The 25,268-nt window shown below is 42.8% G+C and overlaps 1 protein-coding gene and 1 long non-coding RNA gene across 4 annotated transcripts in view; both read right to left on the reverse strand.

Moving 5' to 3' along the window:
• Positions 1–777: 777 nt before the first annotated feature.
• ACP3 (acid phosphatase 3) overlaps positions 778–25,268 on the reverse strand; it is a 38,477-nt gene continuing 13,986 nt past the window's right edge. The window contains exons 3-10 of one of the 3 annotated variants that reach the window (XM_036932503.2): positions 24,703–24,789; positions 24,113–24,265; positions 19,324–19,422; positions 12,883–12,975; positions 9,919–10,051; positions 5,877–5,959; positions 3,950–4,053; positions 778–2,392 (exon numbers count right to left, since the gene is read on the reverse strand). In XM_036932503.2, coding sequence (XP_036788398.2) covers positions 2,200–2,392; positions 3,950–4,053; positions 5,877–5,959; positions 9,919–10,051; positions 12,883–12,975; positions 19,324–19,422; positions 24,113–24,265; positions 24,703–24,789 — 945 coding nt within the window. In that variant the 3' untranslated portion in view covers positions 778–2,199. The remainder of the gene's footprint in view (positions 2,393–3,949; positions 4,054–5,876; positions 5,960–9,918; positions 10,052–12,882; positions 12,976–19,323; positions 19,423–24,112; positions 24,266–24,702; positions 24,790–25,268) is intronic. The other 2 variants (XM_057492591.1, XM_057492590.1) reach the window with 2 other exon arrangements.
• LOC130680884 (uncharacterized) lies at positions 5,983–9,912 on the reverse strand. Its single transcript, XR_008993908.1, has 2 exons — positions 9,113–9,912; positions 5,983–7,222 (listed from the first exon to the last, which is right to left on the reverse strand). It is a non-coding gene; the product is annotated as an uncharacterized LOC130680884 (long non-coding RNA).

The following is a 25,268-nucleotide window of genomic DNA, read 5'->3' on the forward strand; positions in this document are numbered from 1 at the left end:
GAATGTCAATAGGTGCAGCCACTGTGGAAAGCAGTATGGCAGTTCCTCAAAAACTAAAAATAGAAATATCATATGACCCAGTAATTCCACCTCTAGGAATTTACCCAAAGAAAACAAAATCCCTGATTAGAAAAGACATATGAACCCCTATGTTTATTGCCATATTATTTATAATAGCCAAGACATGGAAGCAACCTAGTCGCCATCAGTGTATGAATGGATAAAGAAGATGTATCACATATACACAATGGAATATTATTCAGCCATAAGAAGAAAACAAATCCTACCATTTGCAACAGAATGGATGGACCTAGAGGGTATTATGCTCCGTGAAATAAGCCAGATGGAGAAAGACAAATATCATATGATTTTACATATTTGTGGAATCTAAAGCTAAACCAAAACAAAATGAACAAATAGCAGTAGACTCATAGACACTGAGAAGTGACTGGTGGTTTCCATGGGGGAGGGGTTATGGTAGGTTGGTGGGAGGGGGTAGGGGATGAAGGGCACGCACAAAAATTCTCTATCATAATCCGAGTTTTCTGCAGGAATGGCAGCACAGCATGGAGAATATAGCCAATGAATCTGTAACATCTTCTTATGTTGAAAGATAGTAACTGCACTAGTGGGAGTGAGGATTTAGTAATGTGGGTAACTGGTGAACAACTGTGTTTTACACCTGAAACCAATGTAAGATTGTACCCCAACTGTACTTCAATAATAAATAAATAAATAACTTATACTTGTTAAGTACTTAACAAAGAAAAGTAATGCTTTTGAAATTCTTAATAATGACTTTATTTACTACTCACACTTGGCTCACCACTGGAGGAAAGTTGCACACATGGAGGAGAAAGAATAATAAGATAATGGCCCCAAGACCACACATCTACTTGGGAAAGAAATAATAAAAATAAACTTATCAATTAATGTCTTGTGTCAGTCATTCCATGATCAACTAGGAGAGGGGATGGCTTTGCTCTATAGATTCTGGCATCCAGTAGAAAACATCTCTAGACACCATTTCATCCTTATCCTTAATAGTGACATAGCACGGTGTTCTCCAGATGTGTTCCATCTGCCACCTGGCAGATCTACAGGACTCTGAGGAGTGTCACTGGAACATGATATTTTCTTGTACAGTGAGTAGTTTTAGCCAGACCTGTGAGTATGCTTAGGTTTTCTGAAGTCACAGAATGGAAGCGTTATACATTCCTTTTGTCCTCAGAACAGGTTTCACGGCCACACTTTCAACATTCCAGGAAGTTTTGATCTTGGAGGCGTTCAGAACATTTTTATATTCCTAAACTTTGTTCCAGTTTGATGTGTGTCATCATATGTCCTCTTAAATCAACTTCAGATTCAACATCTCTTACCATCATTTTCAAGAGAAACTCTCCTCATGCCAGGGTCTCATCTCTGACGTGCTGTGCCTGGAATATCTTGCTCTCTTCAAGAGCTGCCTTATGTATTATATACAACAAAGTTTTCTGGCAAGTTAGCTTTTGATTTCTTCAAAGTCACGTGAATTTTCCAGGGCCAAAGGGTACAAAGAAATATTTATTTTTCAGCTCTGCCACCCAATAGTTTTAACATAAATATAAAAGGATGGTACCAATTTCCCAAGGTAGATGATATCTCTAGATCTATCCACTTTATCTCATTTCTCTGTCTCCCCTGGTGAGAAGGCTGGGACTAATAGGTAAGTTGGTCCTTTGCCCATTAGCCAAGGATTAAAGTCTTCCTTTCCTTGCCTTCATCCTGTAGGTGGATTTTGTTTGAAATCTGTTCCACTTCAGAGACTTACAGAATGGCCTCACTTAATCCTGTTCAAATGAAATCTAGGGGCCCTTAAATAATAAAATTTCCTGTATGGCAAATCATATAGTCATGGCAGACCCAGGAATGCTGACCTGCTTTACCTCTGATTGCATTCTGGCATTGGTATCCTTTTATATTAGCACTGAAAAAACACAAGTCAAGGTTTAGGCAAGTGGGAGCAGGGCCACGTGGGAGCAGGGCCACGTGGAGAGGCAGGAGTTGCCTGAAGTTGTGGGAATCCCTGAAACATACAGTTATCACCCCAAACCCATTTCCCTCAAAGCTGGGGTTGATGGCCAAGTTATATTCTCAAAGCAAAGCACTGTCCACCCCAAGAAGAAGTTTCCATCCTTTGTGTACAGCTCTTCCTGAGCACTAACAGACAATGCTGTTAGTACCTTGGTGGTTGCTCGTGATCATACACTCTGTGGGCCAGTCTTTGGGGATCACAGGGGTGACCAGCTTGGCAAATCTCATCAGAGGGCAGCTGGGGGTGCAGCCAGGAAGAGTGAGGGCGTGCGGCTCACGCTGAGTCTCATTCCGATAGTACATCTCTATGAAGTACTCCCTGGTGGAAGAGGGTAGAGGACAGAGCTGTTAGCTCTGTGTTGTTGAACTGCCATTGAATTTCTTTCCTCCTGACCTGTAACATGTCAGCTGAAGGACTACTGGAAGAATCTGTGGGCCAATTAAGGCACAGGAATAGGGAGACTGGGGCAGGTGGGACTGACCTGGAAGGCAGAAATGAGAGGTCTGGTTTGTTAGATAAGCAGGGGAAAAGGAGGTGGAGACCAAGGTGCTCAATCAGAGAAGATGCTGAGAGGTTTGGGGGTGATTTGAGGAGCCTTTGAATAAGAAGTGGGGGGCCAGTGAGGTACTGGGTGTTGTTTCCCCCTGTTCTCTCCCTTTCATGCTTCTCATCTGCTCCTTCATTTCTGTTTTTAACTCTCTCAGTATTTCTTTCCACCTTTCGCCTGAATGAATGTGTCTCCCCTCTCCTTAACCAGGCCATAAACATGGAACTGAATGATATATCACATGTGCTTGAATATCCAGCAAAGCTTTATCAATGTTATACTCAGAAAGAAGGGGTGGTGTATTTTCAAGTCCTGTGTTCTCTCATATTAAGGAGGGCTCTCTCAATACTGTATTTCAAAAAACTATGTAATGTTTGGCCTGAACCAACCTTGCAAAGCTAGTATGAGGTGCCTGTGGAAGTCATTTGCCAAAGAGACAGGAAGGAAATTCAAGCAGGATTCAGCAATCTTTCTTGGTGTGGTGACCTCACCATGGCAACTCCAAATGTTATAAACAAGTCTTTTAAAACATCTCTTTAAAAAGCTGAATAAACAGTAGTAACTACAAATAGTCACTTATAAGATCTATTTTTTAAAAGTTCCCTGATATTATGTGAATGAGGACTTTTATCATAGGATAACTTTTCCGATGACAGCATCTTCTATCTCAAGATGATATGCAAAGATAAACTAATATTCCACTGAAACTTTTTGTGATTCTTTTTCCATAGAAAAGAGTTATGGCTGAAAATGTAACTACATTCTCCAGACCCCCTTGCACCTAGCTGGGATGAAGTGGCTAATTATACCCAGAATGGAAGGGGAAGGGCTTTGTGTCCTTCTGGGCTGAGATTGATGAGCAGTTTGCCTTATCCATCCTCTCTTCCTTTCTGCAAGGCACCTGCAGGTGAGCACAGTCCAGAAATGGAACCCTGGATCCCCACAGCACATGTGTGAATCACAGCATGGCGAGTCACCTCCAACTGGCCGGGAGCACCTGCATCAGACTGTCATGTGAGGGAAAATCAATCTCCACTGGGTCTCTGAGGATTCGAGGTTCATTTGTACAGCAGCCCAAATCACCCTTATTAGCCAATGTATCTGGAAAACGGGTTTTGGGGTGCAAAATGGGCTCTACCAGTAAAGACAAAACACATACAGTTTGGGTAAATTTGTTTCATAAAACTTGAAAGTGGAAAAAGAAGCATTTTTATTCACTTAACTAAAAATTAAACTTTTTAAGACTATATTAAAGTCAATACCAATCATAATAATAAAAACTGAGGTCCAGTGATATTAACTGTGAAGAGCCCCTCTTAGACACTTACCCCTTCTCAAGATACAATTCCATTAAGTGGCAGGAAGCATAGGGAGGAAGGATTCCGTTGTAAACATCCAGCGCCATCTGTAGGCCACTCACAGTAGTGTCGTGCTACAGAGATTTGAAATAAATCATTTTTTATTTTTGTCTCCAGTTGAGATTCATGTTCAGTACGTATGCGCCGAGCACCTCTAAGTGCCGCCACGGCTTGTGATTCGGTTACATCTGTCATGCTCCCAATGACTCGAGTAGAGAAGGGAAAACTGATTGGGAATCCGCTGTGTGTCGAACAGTGACATTCACACACATACCACTATTTCCCTTTAAAAGATGAAGAAATGGACCCAGGTAGATCAAGTAACTTGGTCAATGTCACATAACTGAAAGACGGAAGAAAGGGAATTTGGGTCAAGTCCTTTGATTCTGTCCCATTCCTTTTCCCAATAGAACATATCTCTGCTTTAGCTTGTTTCGTTGACTTTCATTAAGTTTCAAAATATTTTGGAACATTAATGCTGGATTACATTTTTTCTATAGATTAGAACAATCTGTGACTTTAAAGTTAGGGAAGAATATATGAGATTTTAAGTGTTTAGAGAGGATAAAAGGTAAGGAAGTAAGCTTGTAGTGTAAAAATAATTTAAATGTTTATCCCAGAGTGGCTGAAAAGCAGAGGGTACTATAGTGTTCAGTCCCAGTTTTGCCACTGATTAACTACATAACTTTTGAGAGCCTTCAACTTCCATATGTACAAAATGGGTATAACATTTCATTGCTTAAATTTTGTGGCAGTGTACACATAGTCAAAAGAGGTTAGAACAGATTTACTAGAAAAAGAAATGGAGTTAAAGATTGATTACTTGCTAGAAGTCACATGAGTTAGAACTGGAAACCAGATCAGAAACTAGAAAAACCGGCAGAACTGACTGATCTCAGGCTCACCTCTTTCCAGGAGGCCCTACACTTTGTTCCCTGCAGAGTATGTTCTCTAGTTTATATCACTTAGAACCCCTAATGATAAACTTCCCTGTCTTTAATCACTTCTCCCATCTTTACTGCAGAAAGGAAAGCATGGCTCTCTCCAGACAAAGCCCATCGGAGAGGTCCCCTGCCATGGAGAAGTGGGTGGGAGGCTGAGGCGCCTGCTGCTCCCTGCCCCCTGCTCATCCCAACTCCACGGATGGACACTTATGTGCATGGCAGACACATCTGCAGCCTTCTCCCCATCAGGGTCCCGGGGGTGGCCGTCTCCAGGATCCCTCTCTCTTTCTGCACTCAGGCATAACTCTACCTTCAACGTGCTGTTTGTCCTTTTCTCTCTTCTATCCCCTCCACCATCCGGAGATTTCTGCTGTGATTTCCAGCCCATTTGTCTAATCTGTACATTCTCCCGGCCCACGACATCCTCTGTTAATAGTTTCACCCTCCTTCCAGCCATCAAGATTTAAAACACCACCATCATCTGTGGCTTGACCTTGTGCATCACCCCCTCCACTCACATGCCGATCCATCCCCAGGTCCTCTCAGCTTTTCCTCTCCTGCTGCCCTGGCTGTCGTCTAAGCAGAAGTGATGGTCCCCGCTCTGAGGCACCAAACGTTTGCTTGCATGACATTGCTATGCTGCTTTGTCTGGTACTTATGTGTTTACTTGTCTTCTTGTCAGGATTAGTTTGTAAATTCCTCAAGGGCCAGAATTATGTACTTAATTTTAAAATAAAAATTTTAAGCTTAAAAAATAAAATGAAATTTTAAAAAGAGCCAACCATGTACACACAAGCACATATCCAGGAGCTCTGACAGGTCAGTATTTAACAGCTTTGAACAGGTGTCTGCCGCCCAGTGGGCAATAAGGAAACGGTGGCGAGGACAATGAGCCCTGCTTAGAGAGGCCACACGCTTGAACCCAGATGCTGAAGGAAGACAGAAATCCTTACTGCAGAATACATGATCAGTCTGCGGCAGCTCGCGGGCTGTGCTGCGCTCCTCATGTGATTCAGGATCTCACCGACCAGAACACCTTGAAGAAGACAAACCAGCATAGAGTTGAACCGAACATGGGCATATATTTTAGTTCATAAGCCTGAGTCTCATGATTCTCAACATTTGAAAAGAGGGAAAGAACAAATTTGGGTTGAGCATCTGCTCTGTGCTAGTAGCATAATTTACATACGTTATTTAATGGAATCCTACTTGTACTCCCTGCTCATAGGAGAGGGAGCTGAGGCCCGTGACACGGCTCCCAGAGCTGGGGAAGGAGAGCTGCACTGGCACCCGAGGGCTCCACTGTCCAGGTTCTGTTAAAGCCTGTGTCAGGGGGCTGAGGAGCCGGCAAGAGCTGCAGATGGCTTTTCCACCCCGCTGTCAGCCAGTGCACTTTTCTGGAATAGACCTGAAGTGACAGCATGACATGTGCTTCTCTGCCTTCGCCCATCCTGCTTCTGTTCTCTGGAACCTGGCCCTGTGGGAAGCCATGAGGACATGAGCTCTCGGCATGCCTGCACTGTTTCCTGTGGGCCGTTTGTCCAGGTCCCCAGGCTCACACTGGTAGCACCCTGAGCCTTCACCTGAGGGTTCCGTCTGTCCTTGGTGGAGGAGAGCTGCTGCCTGTCACACCCACTGCCCCAGGGGGTGGGGAGCGTGAAAGGCAGACGCATGCCTCAGAGTCTCTCCATCCTGTGGTGGATGCTGAAGGCTGAGGGGTGCTGTTTTGAGGACATTACCTCATGACTGTCCACACCAGCACCTGAAGATTCCTTGTGTCTCTGTTTGGTGGTCTCTTTACTGCATTTGTACTCTCCTGGCTGAATGATGACCAGTTTTTTTTTTTAATTAGCAAAGCATTCATATTAACAGACTGACAACAATTCCAGGCTCGGTGGTCCGCTCAGCAAAAACACACTGAGCAGCTCTGATGGGCCAGATACTATGCTAGGTCAATCAGACGTAGCTCCTGCCCTCAAAAAGTTCATAAAATAGCAAGAAGAGACCTTATTCTTCTCTTCCCTAGGCACCATAAAGGGTTAATTATGGAGTGGGTGGTCTGCTTTCCTGTAGATAGTGGGATGTCCTTGACTAGGAATGGAAGAAGTGAGATGCTGCATTTCCAGCAGGTCCACCTGTCTCTGCTTCCGAGAAGGCCACCTCCTGGGGGTCCTTCAGGGACTTCAGCATGATCTTCAGGCCACACTGGTCCTGAACTCTGTGGCCAAGTTTCTGGAGGCCATGACAGCTGTCTTCAGTCAGCAGCTGGTCCTCGCCAACAGGAGCCTTGGCAGCAGCCCTGAAGGGCCAACAGTGCAATATGGTGTCAGCTCTTGGTTCTGGGGTGAGGGTGCACCCTGCTCCAGAAGAGACTAGGTTACCACGACCATCCCCAGGCTCTGTACTAGTAACTGTGTTTTATAGGAAGGAAAACTGAGGCTTAAAGAAGTTCAGTGACTTTTCCAGGATCACAAGACTTGAGAGCAGAAAGCCGAGCTTCTCTGGACCCAGCGTGTCCTGCCTGGCAGCCCTCCGCCCTGAGGGGCGGGGCCTTGCTGTGGCCAGGCTGATGTCCAAGTACCCTGGTGCACCACTCATTGAATCTGCATGAACTCGACAAAATGCTATTGGTTGTACATAAACTTCCCTTATTTTGGGGCTACAGCAAGGGCTGGAAAACTCTTTCTGTAAAAGGCTGGGTAGTGAATATTGGAAGCTTTGTGGCGCATGTGACTGCTGTGATTGTGCACTCTTGGGTGGAAGCACAAAGGCAGCCATAGAACTACCTGAGGGAATGAGTGTGGCTGAGTTTCAATAGCATTTTATTTACAGAATATGGACAGAAGATTGGTTTTAGCTTATAGGCCATAGTTTGCCATCTCTGGTGTACAGCAAGAAGAGGTTTCCATTAACATAGGTAAGACCAGCCATATATCAGCTTTAAAAATTTTCTTGGTGTGTGTGTGTGTGTAAGTGTGCCTGTGTGTGCATGTGTGTGTAGCACAGGAGGTTACTGCTGGTGACACCTCTGAAACTGATGGAGCAAAAGTTTTGACAAAGGTCAGAAGATGCCTGATATTCCTATGTGACTATGTCACCCAGATAATACAGGACAGGTTTTCTTTGTATGACTGTGTTCAACCACTTCATAATTCAACAAACATGTGACTGACAAATCTCTTGTCCAGCCAAATCTGAACAATAGGCTTGTGTTTTGGCAGGAATCAGGAAATGACTTCTCAGCTTATCAATAGCCCTGGACTCTATCCAGAACATGGGACAGGTGAGTTCTCATGAGCCTTCTGGGCCCAACACCAAAGGAGTCCGTCAGGGAAGGACTCCTACAGGCAGAACCATGAGATGGGAAAACAGGCCAAGCAAGGAGAACCGACCCCCCCAAAATGCAACCTCTTGTAGCCAAAGGAGAACAGAGGTGGGAGGACAGGCAGGCTGATAGGGAAACCCATCTTTCCTTCATGTGTGGGCCTGATATCTATTACTAGAATAGTGTCAATTACTGCCTAGCTTTCCCTGCACTTTCCTTTACATCTCTTGCGTCTAGACAAGTGCTTCTGAAAGGTTAATGAACATGTGAACACCTAGGGATTTCACTGTAATGCAGATTCTAATTAAGCTGGTCAGGAGTGGGGCCTGTGACTCTGCATTTCTAGCCAGAGGCTTGGTGATCTTACGGTATCTGGCCATGGACAGTGTTTTGAGTAAAAGGAGCTGAATTCTGAAGTCCATCATGCCTAGGGAAATAAACGGGGGGAAATAAATCAGCAGTCCTGTCCCTACCATGTGATGTGGCTTGGGATTGAGTCCTGATACTGGCACCCGTTGGTGCAGGGGGGAGACCTGGTGCTTGTATAACTGATGGGGCCCTGTGTCTACCCTTTGAGTCCTTTGTTGTTTAGGACATAATATTAAGCTGCTTCCTGGGCTCTGTCCCTACACACAGCCCTCAGTGAGCAGCCTTCCATTCTGGCCCGACCCCCAGGATGCTTTTCCTCTAGGTGTCTCCTGGGGTTCTGCTGAACTTGTCCTCACCTCATGGTGAACAGGGTCTGGCAGTGGCTGGAGTCCCAAGAGGTTGTACCATTTGCCTCAAACTGTCCAGAGTATATGACTCGGAACATGTCCTGTGGCTTAGAATTCCTTCACTGCCAGGCCACCCTGACATACGGACCTCCTTTTGCTCTCCATGCTTAGTTTTGGCTCTCCATTACTGACACCCGAACCTCACACTCCTCCGGGGCCTCGGCCTGCCTGCCCAGCTGCCACCAGCGGCCCCCCGGCTGCCTGGTCCTGGCTCCTTCCCTTCACCCGCCGGTCCTGGTATCATGGGCTCCACCGCCTTTTCTGGGTCTGCCTTCATCACGGCAGGATGTCCTGGGCTTCAAAGGACCAAATCTAGCTGAGAAGTGCATCACTGAGAAATAAAACACCTCTCAGCACCAATGGAAGACTTAAGCTGTGCCATAAATGCAGGAACTGCACCAGGCATTACTCTGCAAAATAAAACCGCAGAGCATGTTTCATTAGCTTTAACAGCGGCTGCCAGCAAGGGTTTGAGGAAAACACACCACTGTTGTTATATCTCCCACTTGAAAAATTCATCCTATAGGCCATCAGAACAATTGATACACAATTGTTAGATGCAAAATTGTTGAGTCTTTGATCTGAAAGGATGAAAAGCATTATTTAGCTTAAGCCCAAAACTTTTGTTATCCAGATGAGAAAACTAAAGCCCAGAGGGTAAACTAAAGGTACTAGAAATTATTATAATGACACATAATGTTTATTGACAATGTATTATCAGGTACTGTTTGTCCTAAGCCTCTTGAATATATACATTCATTTGAATCCTCACTGCCTGTGACATGGTGTCATCATTACCCTATTTTGCAGAATGGAAACTGGTAGAGAAGTGATTAAGTGACAATTTCAAGGTCACAAATCCAATACATTCCTCTCATTAGTTTGTATACTTACCCCCTTGCAGTCTAGATTTCTCTTTCTGCTTGTGAATCCCATACAGGGACAGGAGGGACAGTTCTGATAATTCTCTCAACTTAACCATGGTGTCCCCCGTGACCCAGGAGGGTAAAGTGAAATTGTGAACACCCTGTCACAAAGAAAAAGGAAAAAAGTGTACATTTTTATTTCTGACTATCCTCATTGTTTCTTGATCTCCTTTTCCCCACGGGAACTACTAGGTCCAACCTTTCTTGTCCTGCCATTTATTCTAGGAAAACTTTACTTTGTTATAAGTGGTAGTGGCATTTTCAGAAGGAAAATTCACCAAAATGAATCCTCCTTTTTCTACAAGTCCATAGCTTTCGGCTTCACTGTGGGTCAAAGGAGTGATTCCTGTTTTGTGAGTAAGGGTGCGGTAGGGCGAGAACGTGCCTCATCCCTTTCTGAAAGGTTTAGGAATCTCTCTCTTCTGTGCAGAAGGTCAGGAACCCATCTAACGGGGTGGGATGCTGTTTCCTCGAGAGCCGCGTCAGGGGCCTGAGAGGGAGGCGGGGCAGGGCCTAGGACAGCACCGTCATAAGTCGTCCTGCCTACGGGGAAAATGCCCAGATACAAACAGTCTAGTAAGAATGGGGGGACCTCATCTGAAGGCTAAGATTCCATTTTAAAAACCAGGGAGTTAGGAGGTAATATTTCAAACATACTTTATTGTAATTAGCCAACAACTGACCTTATTTTAAGGCAGGGCAAGCAGTTCTAAACACCATGTTTCCACTGCTTGAGGGGAACTATTGTCTTAGAGAAGAACAGGATCAAGAAATTCCTTGTGTTAAGCTCACCTTACAGACTATGTGGAGTGCTGACTGAGCAGGCGACATGATGTCCCTCCCTGCAGAGGCCCCGAGGCCACACGGCGAGCCTACGCACCCTTGGCTCTTGGCCTCATTTTTGGAATCTTTAAAAACCATGAATCCTAAGCCTTTAACCTTCTCTGAGGTTGCCCACCCACCCCTCTCCTTTGAGTATGGACTTTGCCTTAAATAAAGACTTCTTGTTGCTCAGATTATTGCATTTTGTCTCTGCATTCTTCCAAGGCTCTTGGGAAGTTAATACAAGACCCTCTTTCCCCACGTTAAGTGTCTTTGTTACTTTGCTATTTCATTCAATTTTCTAGACTCAAGCACAAGTCTTCATTCTCTGTCCTACTTCAGACAAGTCGGGAGGGGCTGCTGAGGTCTCTGCTTTGGGCCTGCATGTTCCCACTGCCTGATTTTATATGATCATGCTCCTTAGAAGCCTGCCTGATGATCTCCTTTCTTTGCCTTTGGGAAGTTCTCAGAACATAATCTCCCTCCATCCAGGGCTCTGCAGCTCCCCCAAATCCTGGGGTGGTGGGGGCTCAGTTCCCATGCTGTGCAGATTCATGTGGACACCGGACACCAGGTGACCCTGGCTTCAGGATTTGGCAAGGCATCTGCCCCATGCTGAGCAGGAGTTCAGGGAGCTTCCCTTCCCTCCCTCTGCTTTTCCTTGTTCTCTGCTGTCTGCACAGCTGCTGCCATTCACTTCTACTCTTGCTTTAATGAATTCCTTCCTTACCTATACTTGTCTGACCTGTTTGGGAATTCTTTTGTGATCAGTCAAGAATCCTTCCCCATCTGAGTTGAGGTTTTATCTAATGTGCAGGGAGAGACCTCCCCAGATGCAGCTGCCCAACAACAAGAGGACAGCTAGAAAAGGTCATATATAACTGGAGCCTTCAACACTACACTCCCACTCCTATCAGCTTCCAGTTCCCTGCCTTTTGGAGGAGTCACGGTCTCAAGGCATCTCTTCCAATGCCTCACCACTTCACTTAATCGCTCAGAAATGCTGGGCTTCTGACATGCACAGTGGATACTTGGTGAATGCCTGTTAAATGGATGAATAAGCTGTACACTGGGACAAGCACAGATTGTGGGCCAATATTTATTATCTGCTATGAAATGTTGATTAATATTCCCCAGTTTCAAAGGCAGGACTGAGAGAGAGAGTTCTTTAGAGAGGAAAGCAAAGTGAGGGGGTCTGCAGAGGCAATAAGTGAGAGAGAGAGATGCAGAAGAAGTGGCCCCAATATGGAACAGGTCAGATCTAACTGGTACAGAAGACAGCAAAAAATCAAGACTTGAACCAAAATATGGGCTCTTGTCTCCACTGAAGAATCTTTTATAAGGCTAACAATCTTCCTTAAAACAGATGCTGGATGATAAGCTAAAAATACTGGGAAAGTAGCATGGGCTTGGGCCAAGGCACTCTACAATGAAGAGGGATAAACTGTCATTTGTTATAGAGAGGGAACTCTGAGGGTAACTGTTACACCCCAGACACTCACAATGACCTCAAAATCAGGAGTGAGTATAAATATGTGGGTGGTCAGAACTCTGCCCCAGGATTCAGTCAACTGGTTGGGAAAACAGGATTGCAGAGTACTCCTTCTGGCCAGCAGGTTGAGCATGGTGAGTGGAAAACACCATGTAGTCTTGAAATTTATTTATCTAGCTGCAAAGATTATTGCATGTGCATTGCACCGCAAGGAAGAGATTCTTTCCCAATTAACCACTTCAATGACATGGCTTAAAGTTGGCTTGCCTATTTCTATATCCAGAAATCAGGTAATTTTTTTCTCTTCCTGTATAATAACATTGCTTTTCACATTAAAATCCATGACAGGAGCCCAGCATTTCTGAGTAACTGAAAAATAGGTTAAGAGGCATGGCACAGAAGAAAAAAATTTTGCTTGCAATTTTCTAAAGGGTGAAAAACAAATAACGGAGAAAAGTCAGAATTTTTACATTGATATAAAGAAGTCTTGAATTATGTTTCAATGTCAAAAGTATAAGTAATACATCTGCAAAAAACTGAAAATGTATTCATCAGCTTCAAAGTAGGCATAGTCATAAAATCAGATTGCAAGTTAATCTTTGATTTTTTTCCTTTTACCTCACAAAATAAAGGGTCATAGACTCTACTCCAAATTCCAAAAAGGTCCTGGCCATGGTATCCTGAAAGTTTTGGCAAGGTTTCTATAAAATCCTGAAACACACAAAGGAAAAAAAAATTTATCCACCAGTGTTTCTCAACATCAGCATTATTGATATTTTGGACTGGATATTCTTTGTCAGGGGGGATGACCTGCATGTTATGGGGTGTTTGGCAGCATCCTTGGCCTCAACCAACTAGATGCCAGCATCATCCCTAATCCCTCAGTTGTGACAACACACAGTGTCTCCAGACATCTCCAAATGTTCCCTGGTGGGGCAAATTTGCCCCCACTGAGAACAGCAGTTCTTCACGTAAAAGTGCATCAGTAATATCTGCTATGATAACTCCAGCCCAATGACTTCGACAGACACCACAGGATCACTGTTCACTGTCATATTAAGAATATGGGCTGGCTTACTGCCACCTGGAATCAGATAAAGCGCTGCCTCAAAGGCCTTTTGGAAGTAGGTGAAGTGTAACTCACATGCACATGGGTGGTCAAGGTAAGGGGGGGAAGGCTGGTCTGAAGCCAAAGTTACTTTGAAGATCAATGCAAAACATCTAAGTAAAATATTAGCAAATAATTCAATATCATTAAAAGAAAGGGGCTTGATTCTAGACATGTAAAGACTGGTTCAATAGTAAGTAAATTTGTGAATATAATCAATTAATCTCATAATATAATTTAGAATATAATCAATTTTATAATTAGTGAATATAATAAATCAAAAGTTACTTGTATATTAAAAATGGTGAAAAAAACTTTCAAAAAATTAAACACCAGCATTTATAAAAATACTCAAGGAAACAGGACAGATCGCTTGTTCATTAACTTGATAAAAATGTATTTGGTTCCATGCTTAATAGGGGAACAGTTCCAAAATCCAGAGTAAACAAGATGCCTACTACCAATACTATGATGTAATGCGGTACTGTAAATACTGGCCAATGTAAAAAGGCAAAAGAAATTCCACGTGTAAATACTGGAAAAGTAGAGTAAACCACAATTATTTGCAGATATCGTAAACCCAGAATAAACTTAACAAAAAATGTAAAGATCTATATGAAGAAAACCTTGAAAAAATCTTGAAGAGAAGAACAAATAGGAAAATGAACCACATTTTTAGAAAAGCAGACTCAGCACCTGAAGCTGCAGGTCCTCCCAGAGTTAATTCATAAATGTAATATGATCAATAAGAACACGAAAAAGTTTTAAAAAATATTCCTGGAATTAGGTAAGTTGATGCTAAAGTACACAAAGAAAATAAAAACATAGCCATGAAAACTCAGAGCAAATGGAGAATTAGCTTATATTAAGTCTTAATAATTAACAACAGTGTGGTTTTGGCTAATGAAGTGAAAGAATAATTGAATAGAATAAAAATTCCAGAAATACACCCCATACATATGGGAATTTTAATATACAATAGCTCAAATTAGTGGAAAAAGATGAACTATTCAATTAATAGTGGTGAGGCAATCAGGCAATCTTCTGGGAAAAACTTAGGCAGGATATACACCTCATACCTCACACCAGTAAGAACTGGAAATGGATCTGATGTGTAAATGCAGAAATGAAGATACAGTAGAATTAGCAGAAAGCACTATAGACTTCCTTTATAACCCAGGAGTGGGGAGAGGCTTCCTATATATGACAACAAGTGTGTAAACCACATATGGATCTATCCACACGCTTACAACTACCGGGCAAATACTATGGACAAAATCAATAGGCAAACAATAAAAGCAATGCTTTTCATGTCCCAGAAAATATGTTAAAATGTATAGAGAAATCTCCTAAAAATTATAGGAAAAGGAAACTACTAATTACAAAGAAAAACAATCAAGAGATATGAATAGAAGAGGAAATATCAATGGTATTTACCTGAATAAAAATACCCAAAGCTCACTCATGAAAGTACTACAGCACAGTGCTCTCCAACAGTGGTGACACTGGGCTTCCTTGTCTCCTGATTGTACAGGGGACACTTCTAGGGACACCACCTTTCCCTCACAGGCTGACACATGCCCTATGTAGGTGAGGCTGTCTACATGCTGTCGGCAAAGCTGTGGGAAGCAGTCCCTCTTGTGTGTTGCTGACAGGAACAGGAGTTGCCATGAGCTCTTTGGAAGGAAATTTGATAATGTTTCAAATTGTCCCAGAATTTCTACTTCTGGGATATTATTCTATAGATATTATCATGAAATTATTATATTAAAAAATTCATGCTGCCCCGGAAGATGACTGGTTAGCCAGAGACGGGTAAGATTCCTCAAGGGAGGAACAACCTAAGACAGGCACAGTCGCAGGGGGCCATCTGGTGAGAAAATGGGGAGCAGCAGAGGTGAGGCTTAGAACCTCCCCCCTCATGTTCTGAGAGAAATCTTCTGCATACATGGATGTTTATTGCCCTCGTCTAGCTCGGATTAACACATAGTCTACAGGCACACACCTGATCATCTACATTTGCTCTCTTACAACACTAAACTCTGTTTTCTACCTTTATCTCGTATCTACCTACCACTTCAGCATTTTATTAAAAATAATAATAATAGAGAAATGTGGTATCCACATATAAATCAAGTTTAAAAATCAAATGAATATTCATATTTGAACTGACTGTTTATAGTTCATAATGCATGAACAAAACCGAAAGCTTCTGTGATGACTGCCCTTGCACTGTTCACCATGTAACTTATTCACTATGTAAGAATTTGTACTCCATGTAAGAATTTGTTCGTTATGCATCAGAAGATTGGAGACTGACGAAAATTAGGCTTGGGGTGGATTAATGATTGTGCATTGAGTATTGACCCCTCTATACAGAAATTTATTGTTGTTAACAACTATTTGATCAATAAATATGAGAGATGCCCTCACAAAAAAAAAAAAATATATATATATATATATATATATAAACACACTTCCAATTGTAAAATAAATAAGTAACCGGGATGTAATGTATAGCATAAGGAATATAGTCAAAATATTGTAACAACTTGGTATGGTGATAGCTGGTACCTAGAATTATCATGTATATAAATGCTGAATCACTGTGTTGTACACCTGAAACTAATGTAATGTAATACTGTGTGTCAACTACCCTTCAATTAAATAAAAATAAAAAATTCATGCTGACTGTAAAAGATTGCAAATGACTCACATTTCCATCAATAGAGACAGGTTACATGAATTATGGTATATCCATAAATTCATATACACAGCTGTACAAATAAGAATGAGGAAGCTCTTATGTACAGATATTTTCAAAATACTCTGTTATATGAAAAAAAACCCAAGGCATCCAATCCTGTGAGTAGCAGATCACTTTTGTGTAACAAAAGCAGGACCCACAAGAATACATTCATATTTATTTGCTTGTGCATAAGGAACTGCTCAGCTATGCAGGAAACACTGCCAGTGGCCACTAAGAGGCACTCCACTGTATTCCCTTTTAGATTTTTTCCAATTTTGAATGGTGTGAACCTATTATAGATCCAAAATATTATTTTTAAAAGTACAAAGCATTAACCTACCTTTTGTATAGTCTTGAAAAGGGATACTCCACAAAGTGAAAACAAAATAAAAGACTGTCCTTTGTCTATGACAACCGTAGCCCCAGCCCCCCAGCCTCAGTAACGCAGGTCATTTTAAAATCACGTTTATCCAAGGAGAACCAAGATGGTGGCGTGAGTAGAGCAGCGGAAATCTGCTCTCAAAACCATATATATTTTTGAAAATACAACAAATACAACTAATCCTAAAAGAGAGACCAGAAGACACAGGACAACAGCCAGACTACATCCACACCTGTGAGAACCCAGTGCCTGGTGAAAGGGGTAAGATACAAGCCGCGGCCAGGCGGGACCCGAGCGCCCCTCACCCCAGCTCCCGGTGGAAGGAGAGGAGTCAGAATGGAGAGGGAGAGGGAGCCCAGGACTACTAAACACCCAGCCCCAGCCATCCGCACCGGAGCGCAGACACACTGTGCGTCCGTGGGGTGCTGGAAACTAGGGAAGCAGGACAGTAAGACCTGTGAGCGGGGCGGGTCCCTGCAGCCGGTGCACCCGGGGACAAAGAAAAGTGAGTGATTTTTGAAAGTCTTAAAGGGAAAGGGACTGCACAGCTGGACGGAAGCGTCCCAGGACACTTAGCCCAGCAGCTGGGATCCCGGGGAACTCTGGGCACCCAAACCCCAGCAACGCAGCTCAGAGGTCCCTCACCGTGATAAACAGCCTCCCACCTGTTCCCCCTCTGACATGGCTCCACCATATTGGAGAAGCAGCCTGAGGCAGGCCACGCCCACAGCAACTGCAGAGCTAAATAAACTCCATAGCAGCCAGGCAAGATCAGAAGCCCCATCTGCATGCAGCTGCCCAGCACAAGCCGCTAGAGGCCACTGTTTTCCCAGGAGAGGAGGGCCATAAACTGGCAAGAAGGGACTTTCTCTTACCCAACACAGGCACCAGCTCCGCACAAATATATCTATCACCGTGAAAAGGCAGAAGAAATTGATACAGACCAAGATCACAGAGGCAAACCCTGAGAAGGAGAGAGACCTAACCAGTCTTCCTGAAAAAAGAATTAAAAATAAAGCTCATAACCATGCTGATGGAGCTGCAGAGAAATATGCAAGAGCTAAGGAATGATGTCCAGAAGGACATTACAGAAATGAAACAGTCTCTGGAAGGATTTATAAACAGAATGGATAAGATGCAAGAGGCCATTGATGGAATAGAAACAAGAGAACAGGAATGCATAGAAGCTGACACAGAGAGAGATAAAAGGATCTCCAGGAATGAAACAATATTAAGAGAACTGTGTGACCAATCCAAAAGGAACAATATCTGCATTATAGGGGTACCAGAGGAAGAAGAGAGAGAAAAAGGGATAGAAAGTGTCTTTGAAGAAATAATTGCTGAAAACTTCCCCAAACTGGGGGAGGAAGTAATCGATCAGACCATGGAAGTGTACAGAACTCCCAACAGAAAGGACCCAAGGTGGACAACACCAAGACACATAATAATTAAAATGGCAAAGATCAAGGACAAGGACAGTTTTAAAGGCAGCTAGAGAGAGGAAAAAGGTCACCTCAAAGGAAAACCCATCAGGCTATCATCAGACTTCTCAACAGAAAACTTACAGGCCAGAAGAGAATGGCATGATATATTTAATGCAATGAAACAGAAGGGCCTTGAACCAAGAATACTGTATCCAGCATGACTATCATTTAAATATGAAGGAGGGATTAAACAATTCCCAGACAAGCAAAAGTTGAGGGAATTTGCCTCCCACAAACCACCTCTACAGGGTATTTTAGAGGGACTGCTCTAGAAGGGAGCACTCCTAAGACTAAATAGATGTCACCAGAAAAAATAAAATCATAGCAAAGAAAGCAGAACAATCAAATACTAACTAAAGGCAAAAAATAAAATCAACTATTCACAAAAGCAGACAAAGGAAACACAAAAGAGCACAAAATAAAACAACCAACATATAAAGAATGGAGGAGGAGGAATAAGAAGGGAGAGAAATAAAGAATCACCAGACAGTGTTTAAAATAGCTCAATAAGTGAGTTAAGTTAGACAGTAAGATACTAAAGAAGCTAACCTTGAACCTTTGGTAACCACGAATCTAAAGCCTGCAATGGCAATAAGTACATATCTTTCAATAATCACCCTAAATGTAAATGGACTGAATGCACCAATCAAAAGACACAGAATAATAGAATGGATAAAAAAGCAAGACTCATCTCTATGCTGCTTATAAGAGACTCACCTCAAACCCAAATACTATAGGAACAAAGAAAGACTGAAGGAACAAAACAGCAGCAGAATCATAGAACCTAAGAATGGACTAACAGTTACCAAAGGGAAAGGGACTAGGGAGAAAGGGAGGGAAGGGAGGGATAAGGGTGGGGAAAAAGAAAGGGGGCACTACGATTAGCATGTATAATGTGGTGGGGGCACGGGGAGGGCTGTGCAACACAGAGAAGACAAGTAGTGATTCTACAGCATCTTACTACGCTGATGGACAGTGACTATAATGGGGTATGTGGGGGGGATTTGGTGAAGGAAGAACCCTAGTAAACATAATATTCTTCATGTAATTGTACATTAATGACAACAAAATTAATTAGTAATAATAATAATAATAATAAAATCCTGTTCCAGCCACACACTTGCACCTGGTTCTTCTCAGGGACATAGGTGTACGATCTGAAAGGGGCTGCCTTCTTCCCTGGCTTGTGGCCCCAGCTGGGTCGGGGGCCGGGCAGTGAGTGCTCTGACCCATGTGGGGACTGCCTCTCGCACATTCTTCCCACAGTTTTAAGAAGCCAGAGCTTCATCCTGTCTTGGCTTCACACTCATACACTTAAATGACACTATTTTTTAACCTTATAAGGATGCAGCCTCTTCTGGAATTCCTTTGATTTCAAAGTCTCTTTCTCAAGTTCTTGAAAACGAGGGCAGTTCCTGAAAGGCAGGTATAGCAACTGAGGACAAAAGAAAAATCATAAATCCTTTATGAGTCAGAAGAACATCATGAAAAAAGCTGCAGCCATATTTTCAGTCTCACTTGGTGCAAAGCAACCTGAGTAAAGGATTCAAATGTGTTTGGGGCTGAGTGGAAATTCTAAAATGAGGAAAACTTGCTACATGGTCTACATGCCTTAAACATAGGAATATGCACCCAGAACTGAAAAGCTTTTTTTCCCCTTTCATGAACTTGCCTTAATAGGACTGGGCTGTTGGTAAATATTTACACTTTCTGGCTTTCCGTATGAATTGGCTTTCAATTATCTTGCTCCCTCCCAAACCTCTCTCATTTCTAACCCTAGATACACACACACACACACAAGTATAGAGAAATGAATTAGTGGTTCCAGAAGGAATCTTAAGAAATCAACTAACCATTTGCTAACTTAGGTTCTTACAAATTTACAGACTGTTAAAATAAGGGCATATACTAAATATACAGAAACATATACTTAAAAACCTATCATAAGGACAAAGTGGTCTTTCTGAAAGAGTTTAAATTCAACAGTCTCTTTCCTTTTAACTTATAAACTAGAGGTTGGTGACCCCTGAGTTCAGCCTGTGGACCTCACATCCCATCTCTGCTGGTCCCACGTTTCCAGCCCTGGGTGGGTGTCGCTGCTGTGATGTTCCTTTCCTTGCAGTTAAATGTAGGACATAACTAAACTCAACCTCTTTATTTTTAAAGATGGCTTCTTAGTTAATTCTCTACTTTTGCCAATGGCAAAATTTATCATTGTACTTCATATACTAGTCACCATTTGCTTGTCTACATTCAAAATAGATCTAAAACAGACTTCTTTTCTGTACCCACACTGTCCCCGCCCAGGGCGAGCCACCATACTCTCTCTTTGGTCAGCCAGTGTCCACTCTGTCCACCTTTAAAATTCATAATCTGCCTAGTAGCTACACTGAGCCTTTATATTTCATTTTTGTAAATACTAATCTTTTTAAAATACCAATCAGATCACACCATTCTGTGGTTTTTATAACCTTCTTTGGTTTTCCATCTCATCTGGAATAAAGTACAAACTCAGGCCCTAGAGACCATTCTGCCCTGCTTTCCTGCCCCTGTCCCGCACCCACATTCTCCTCCAGTGGCACAGCAGGCCCACCACTGCCCACTCACTGCCCACCCCATTTGGGCACACAGGCCTGGTGTCTGTGAACTGTCCCTGTCTGAGACACTCCCCCCACTGACTCCCAGCCCAGGTCTTCCAGCCATCCTCCCTGGTCACTCTCATGTTGCTCTGTTTTCCTGCCTCCAGAGAACTCATCACCATTTGAAGTTGTACTCATTTACTTCTTTATATTCTATACTCCATAAAACATAAACTCAAGGATGGCCAGGATTTTGTCTGTCCCATTCACTACTGTGTTGTCAATGGCTACAGGGCCTGAAATACTAATAGCTACTCAGAAAACTCAAAAAAATGAATAGATTGCTTCCTGCCTGTCATTACTGATTCTCTGTCAGCTTGTCTTACCCTGCTCCCCTTCTTCTGACATCTTTACCACTGATTTCAGGCCTCCATTTCCTCACTCCTGAACAGCTTCAGCAATCATTCCCGGAAGCTTCTGACATCCAAGCTGGTCAGACTAGTGCCTCAAAGCCCCATCTTCCTGCGTGTGCAGTACTGGGGAACACACGCAGGCATCTTTTATGTCCTCTGCTTTACATCTAAATGTCCCCACATAGGATTTCAATTTTTTCCATAGGAGAAATGACTTTGAGGGAAAAGGCACAGGACTGTTCATTTAAAGATCTAGTTTTTCATGAATTACTTAACCTTTCTAGACTTAGTTTTCTCACCTCACATATTGAAAGAGTCAGGCTGGTAATAAATATAAAGAATCACCTGAACATCTGTCCAGCTTTTGCAGTTTACAAAGTCTTTTCCATTTCTTAACTAACTTGGTTCTCACAAATTCCTATGAAGAAGCTAGGTGGGTATTGTTTCCATTTTACAGGACGGGGAACCCAGGTGCAGGGAGGCGACTCAGTCAAGTATCTGAAGTGGTACTTGGCTCTAGACCCAGGTTTCCCAGCTTTAAATCAGCCCTCCTTCTGCATCACATTGTGTTTCAGTCTCAAGAATTCCTTTTTGCTATTACATTTGGATTCTCTAACCTGTGCCTAGTGTCTTATTCATTCAATTCAGTCTTATTCTCATTATTCCTAAATGTCAACTCTGGACACAGAAGGGCAAGCACCCTGTACATTTGCTCCTGGCCGTGGTCTGGGGCTATCTTCCCTTCCCTTCTGAGGGCTGCCTCAAGTTCTCATTCTCTCCATGAAGACTTGAATGGCTGCCATTGGTAGGTCCACAAAAGTCTCATTCACTGAGTTCCTCTAGCACGAACGGCTTGTACTTGAAATCATCACCCACTGACTTGTATTGTGTTTTATACACTTCACACATGCAAATATATTTTCATTAAATGGATTATAAACTAGAGAAGAAGTCTGGCCTCACATTTCCCTTATATTTCTCTACAGCAGTTAGCAGAGCTCTGGGAATAATTTTGTATGATTGAATTTGTTAGATTTCTTAGTTGATGTTAGGACTGTTTTCATGTCAGTGGGTAGGTGGCTGTAGGCTGTAGGCAAGTGATCCGCTGTGTCTCCCTCTCCTCCTTGTGTCTCCCTGACAACACCTGTATTCTCTTTGTGATGTAATTTAATTACTATCTTTCAGGATTAAGGGTTATATAGCTATCTTGGGTCTACATTCGCTAAATCTGGTGCTGCTGTTCCAGACTCTATGTATAAAAAGCTGTGGTAAAAGTGATTCATTAATTTTTCTTGTTGGAAGAAAATATTCACAAACTCCTATGAACACTGACAATCATAATACTTTACTCCTGGATTCTATGAAGGAAGAAAACCATAAATAAATCATCCTGTCTTTGCAGGAAATACCAGAAAAATATGTTGGAATAGATTAACTAGAGTGAGGTTGACAGGCTCAGGCTGTTTCTACAAAGCATTTGGGAGGAATTCTTGTCACCAGGTGCAACAATTACATCAAACTTCTAGGAGTACTGGCAGGGAAAAGAGCTTCAGCACCTTGCCCAGCAGTCAGTGGTACCATCTGGGCCCAGTAGTCACTCTTAGGCTCAGCCACAGAGAGATAAGGTGGCCGTGATTACCATGTGGCTGCAGAGGAATTAGGAAGGATTGCAGAATTCTATGTCCCTATTTCCTTCATATAGTCTTAAATCTCACACCTGGACATTAGATTTATTTATTGCTATTTTTAAAATGGCAATTCCTCTGCAAAAGTTAAAGGGTTCTTGGTCAGTCTCACCACAAACAAATTTGAGAGTTTCTCTCAAACAGCCTCATTTAAGCAGCTTGGTTTATGGTGCCTGGTTGTGGATAAAGTGAAGGTTCCTGTGGCCAGGATTCTCACCTGGCCCTGGTTGGCTAGCTCATGCACATGTGTGGGCAATGCATCATTATTGACTCTGTATAAAGAGCCCTGACCAGTGCACTGCATGATGTGGTGGCATGGCTGCAAGGCTGCAGGAGAGCAGAGCAGAAGCTGAAGTGGTGGCAGCACCGAGGACAGAGACTCGGAGGACAGCTGTGCGGGCAGAGGTGCCCAGAGGCAGAGACCTGCTTGCTCCATGCAGACTCACTCTGAGTGAACAGGATTTTAGTGATTCACCTGCCACCATGGAAATAAAGTTAACTATAACCCTTTCACCTGAAGAACATTTTACTGTCATTTCTTTGGTCACACTGAATTCGTAGTGAACTTGCTCAGGGCTGAAACCCATTGGCAAGGCACTAGTTCTCAGCTTTGACTGTCCATTGAAATCATCTTTTTGATGATTATTTTTTTAATTACTTAAGTTAAAATTCATTTAAAAATTTAGTTTGAATTAATTTGATTTTAATTAATGAAAAGTAATTTAAAATACTGATGACTGGGTCCCACCCTCTGAGATTCTGCTTACTTATGGAGAATGTTCTAGGCATCAGGATTTTTTAAATTCTCAGCTGATTCTAATATGCATCTAACTTTGAGAACCACTAGTTAAGAGGGAAGGAAATTACTCTGGAATGAGATGGGCCTAGTGCATCTGGTTCTGGCCGAGATGCTTACCAGCTGTGTGGCTTAGAGCCCATTTTGTTTCTTTAACTTCTCTGATCACTCATTTCTGTGGAAATATAAAGAGAACAATAATATTGTCCATTCAACGTTATTATGAAAAGTAAATCGGATGACACCTATGAAGCGCTGGGCACCAATCATGTACTCAAATCTTCCTTTTATACCTACCTGGGAATGGAGACTTTCTTGGGTGGAGGGGTATTTTGTAGATATTCTGGAGGGAGGAGAACCCTGTGTGGGACCAAAAGCCCAGGAACTGAAGGCAGAACACTGGAAGCCTTGTGTCTGTGTAAAGTTGAAAGAGTAGCAAAATGGGTGGTAAAGACCCAAAGAAGACCCCTATTCCTACTTTTCTTGCCTAGGGCTGCCTATGTCCTACATTGTCCTTTGCACTTTCATTTAGGAAGGAATCAAGACTGTACAGTCCAGGAGTGACCAGACTCCCAGGTCTGCCAAGTGCCAAGTAGCCTGCCTTCGTCCTTCCAGACCCAATGCAACTGCCTGGTTTTCCCGGAATACCGACCTGATCTTCAGAAACAGGGACTGTGTGCACAGGGATGGGCTGCCAGGGCAGATTGGGATTCCAGACACTGATACCCTCCGGGGGAAATAGGGCTGCAAGGTTTGCCAGAGCACTCATCAAAGTGCGGTCAACATCAGTGCTCCGGATATAAACCTAGAGTAGGAAAATCAGTGAAACTGGGTGTGTTCCTGTGGAGTGAAGAACCTATGAGAAAGGGCAGGACATGCACTCCAAAATATTACAGACACTGTGGTAGCATCAGGATCATAGTATCAGTTTTGGGGGAGACATATTCTGAGCGAGCCATGCACACAGCAACCTGGTGTGCCAATAGTTGATTGAGAAAAGAGACCAACTAAGTGGTGGCTACTTGCCAAGCCAAAGTATGTACTGCAGGTGTCCATCAAAGTTATGACTATAACTTACATTCATAAGTTTTTTCAAGAACAACATATCTGTATGAAGAGGAATACATTTGTAAATAAGAGCTCTGAGTTACTTGGGAAACAGACAAAGCACTTTTAAAAAATGCAACACGATGTTAAATCCTTTCAAGGGACAAGGTCCCTACTCTTACCAACCCAATTTACCTGTTCATGTTTGTATGACTCATTCAAGAACTTCCCATATCTTCTCCTTAGATACTGTCCAAGTTCATAATGCTGCTCCATGCCCAGCTATGGGAACAAAGAAAAGCAAAATTTAGTGAAAGTAAGTCCTATGAATCTCCTCTATGAGGCTCATCTTTCCTCATTGAATGTGTAACCTGAATAATAGTGTGTTTTAATAGTTCCACAATAACAACATAGTTTTAAATGAAAAAGAAAGCTATAATCTTGAGTCATGACTCCCTGAGAAAACTCCTTCACCTTCATTACTACTTAACCTAGAGCCTTGCACATAAACAGCTGTTGGCAGATGTGACTGAGTAAATGGCTCATCTCTGGTGTGGCAGAGCACTCAAAGGGCTGGTTGACCATGTGGGAGTTTTGTGGAAGAAATTCGACTATCTGATAAGAAGTTGAGTTTGGTGAATCTGAAGATCTCTTTCCATCTCTGGGTGCAATGATTTATTACCTGCACAGTTTGCTTATGCTTGGCTCATGAAAAACTACAGCCTGTCACCCAAAGTGCAGTCTGTGGATCTGCACCTAAC

This window comes from Manis pentadactyla, chromosome 14 (assembly GCF_030020395.1).
Source record: "Manis pentadactyla isolate mManPen7 chromosome 14, mManPen7.hap1, whole genome shotgun sequence".
NCBI lineage: Eukaryota > Metazoa > Chordata > Mammalia > Pholidota > Manidae > Manis > Manis pentadactyla.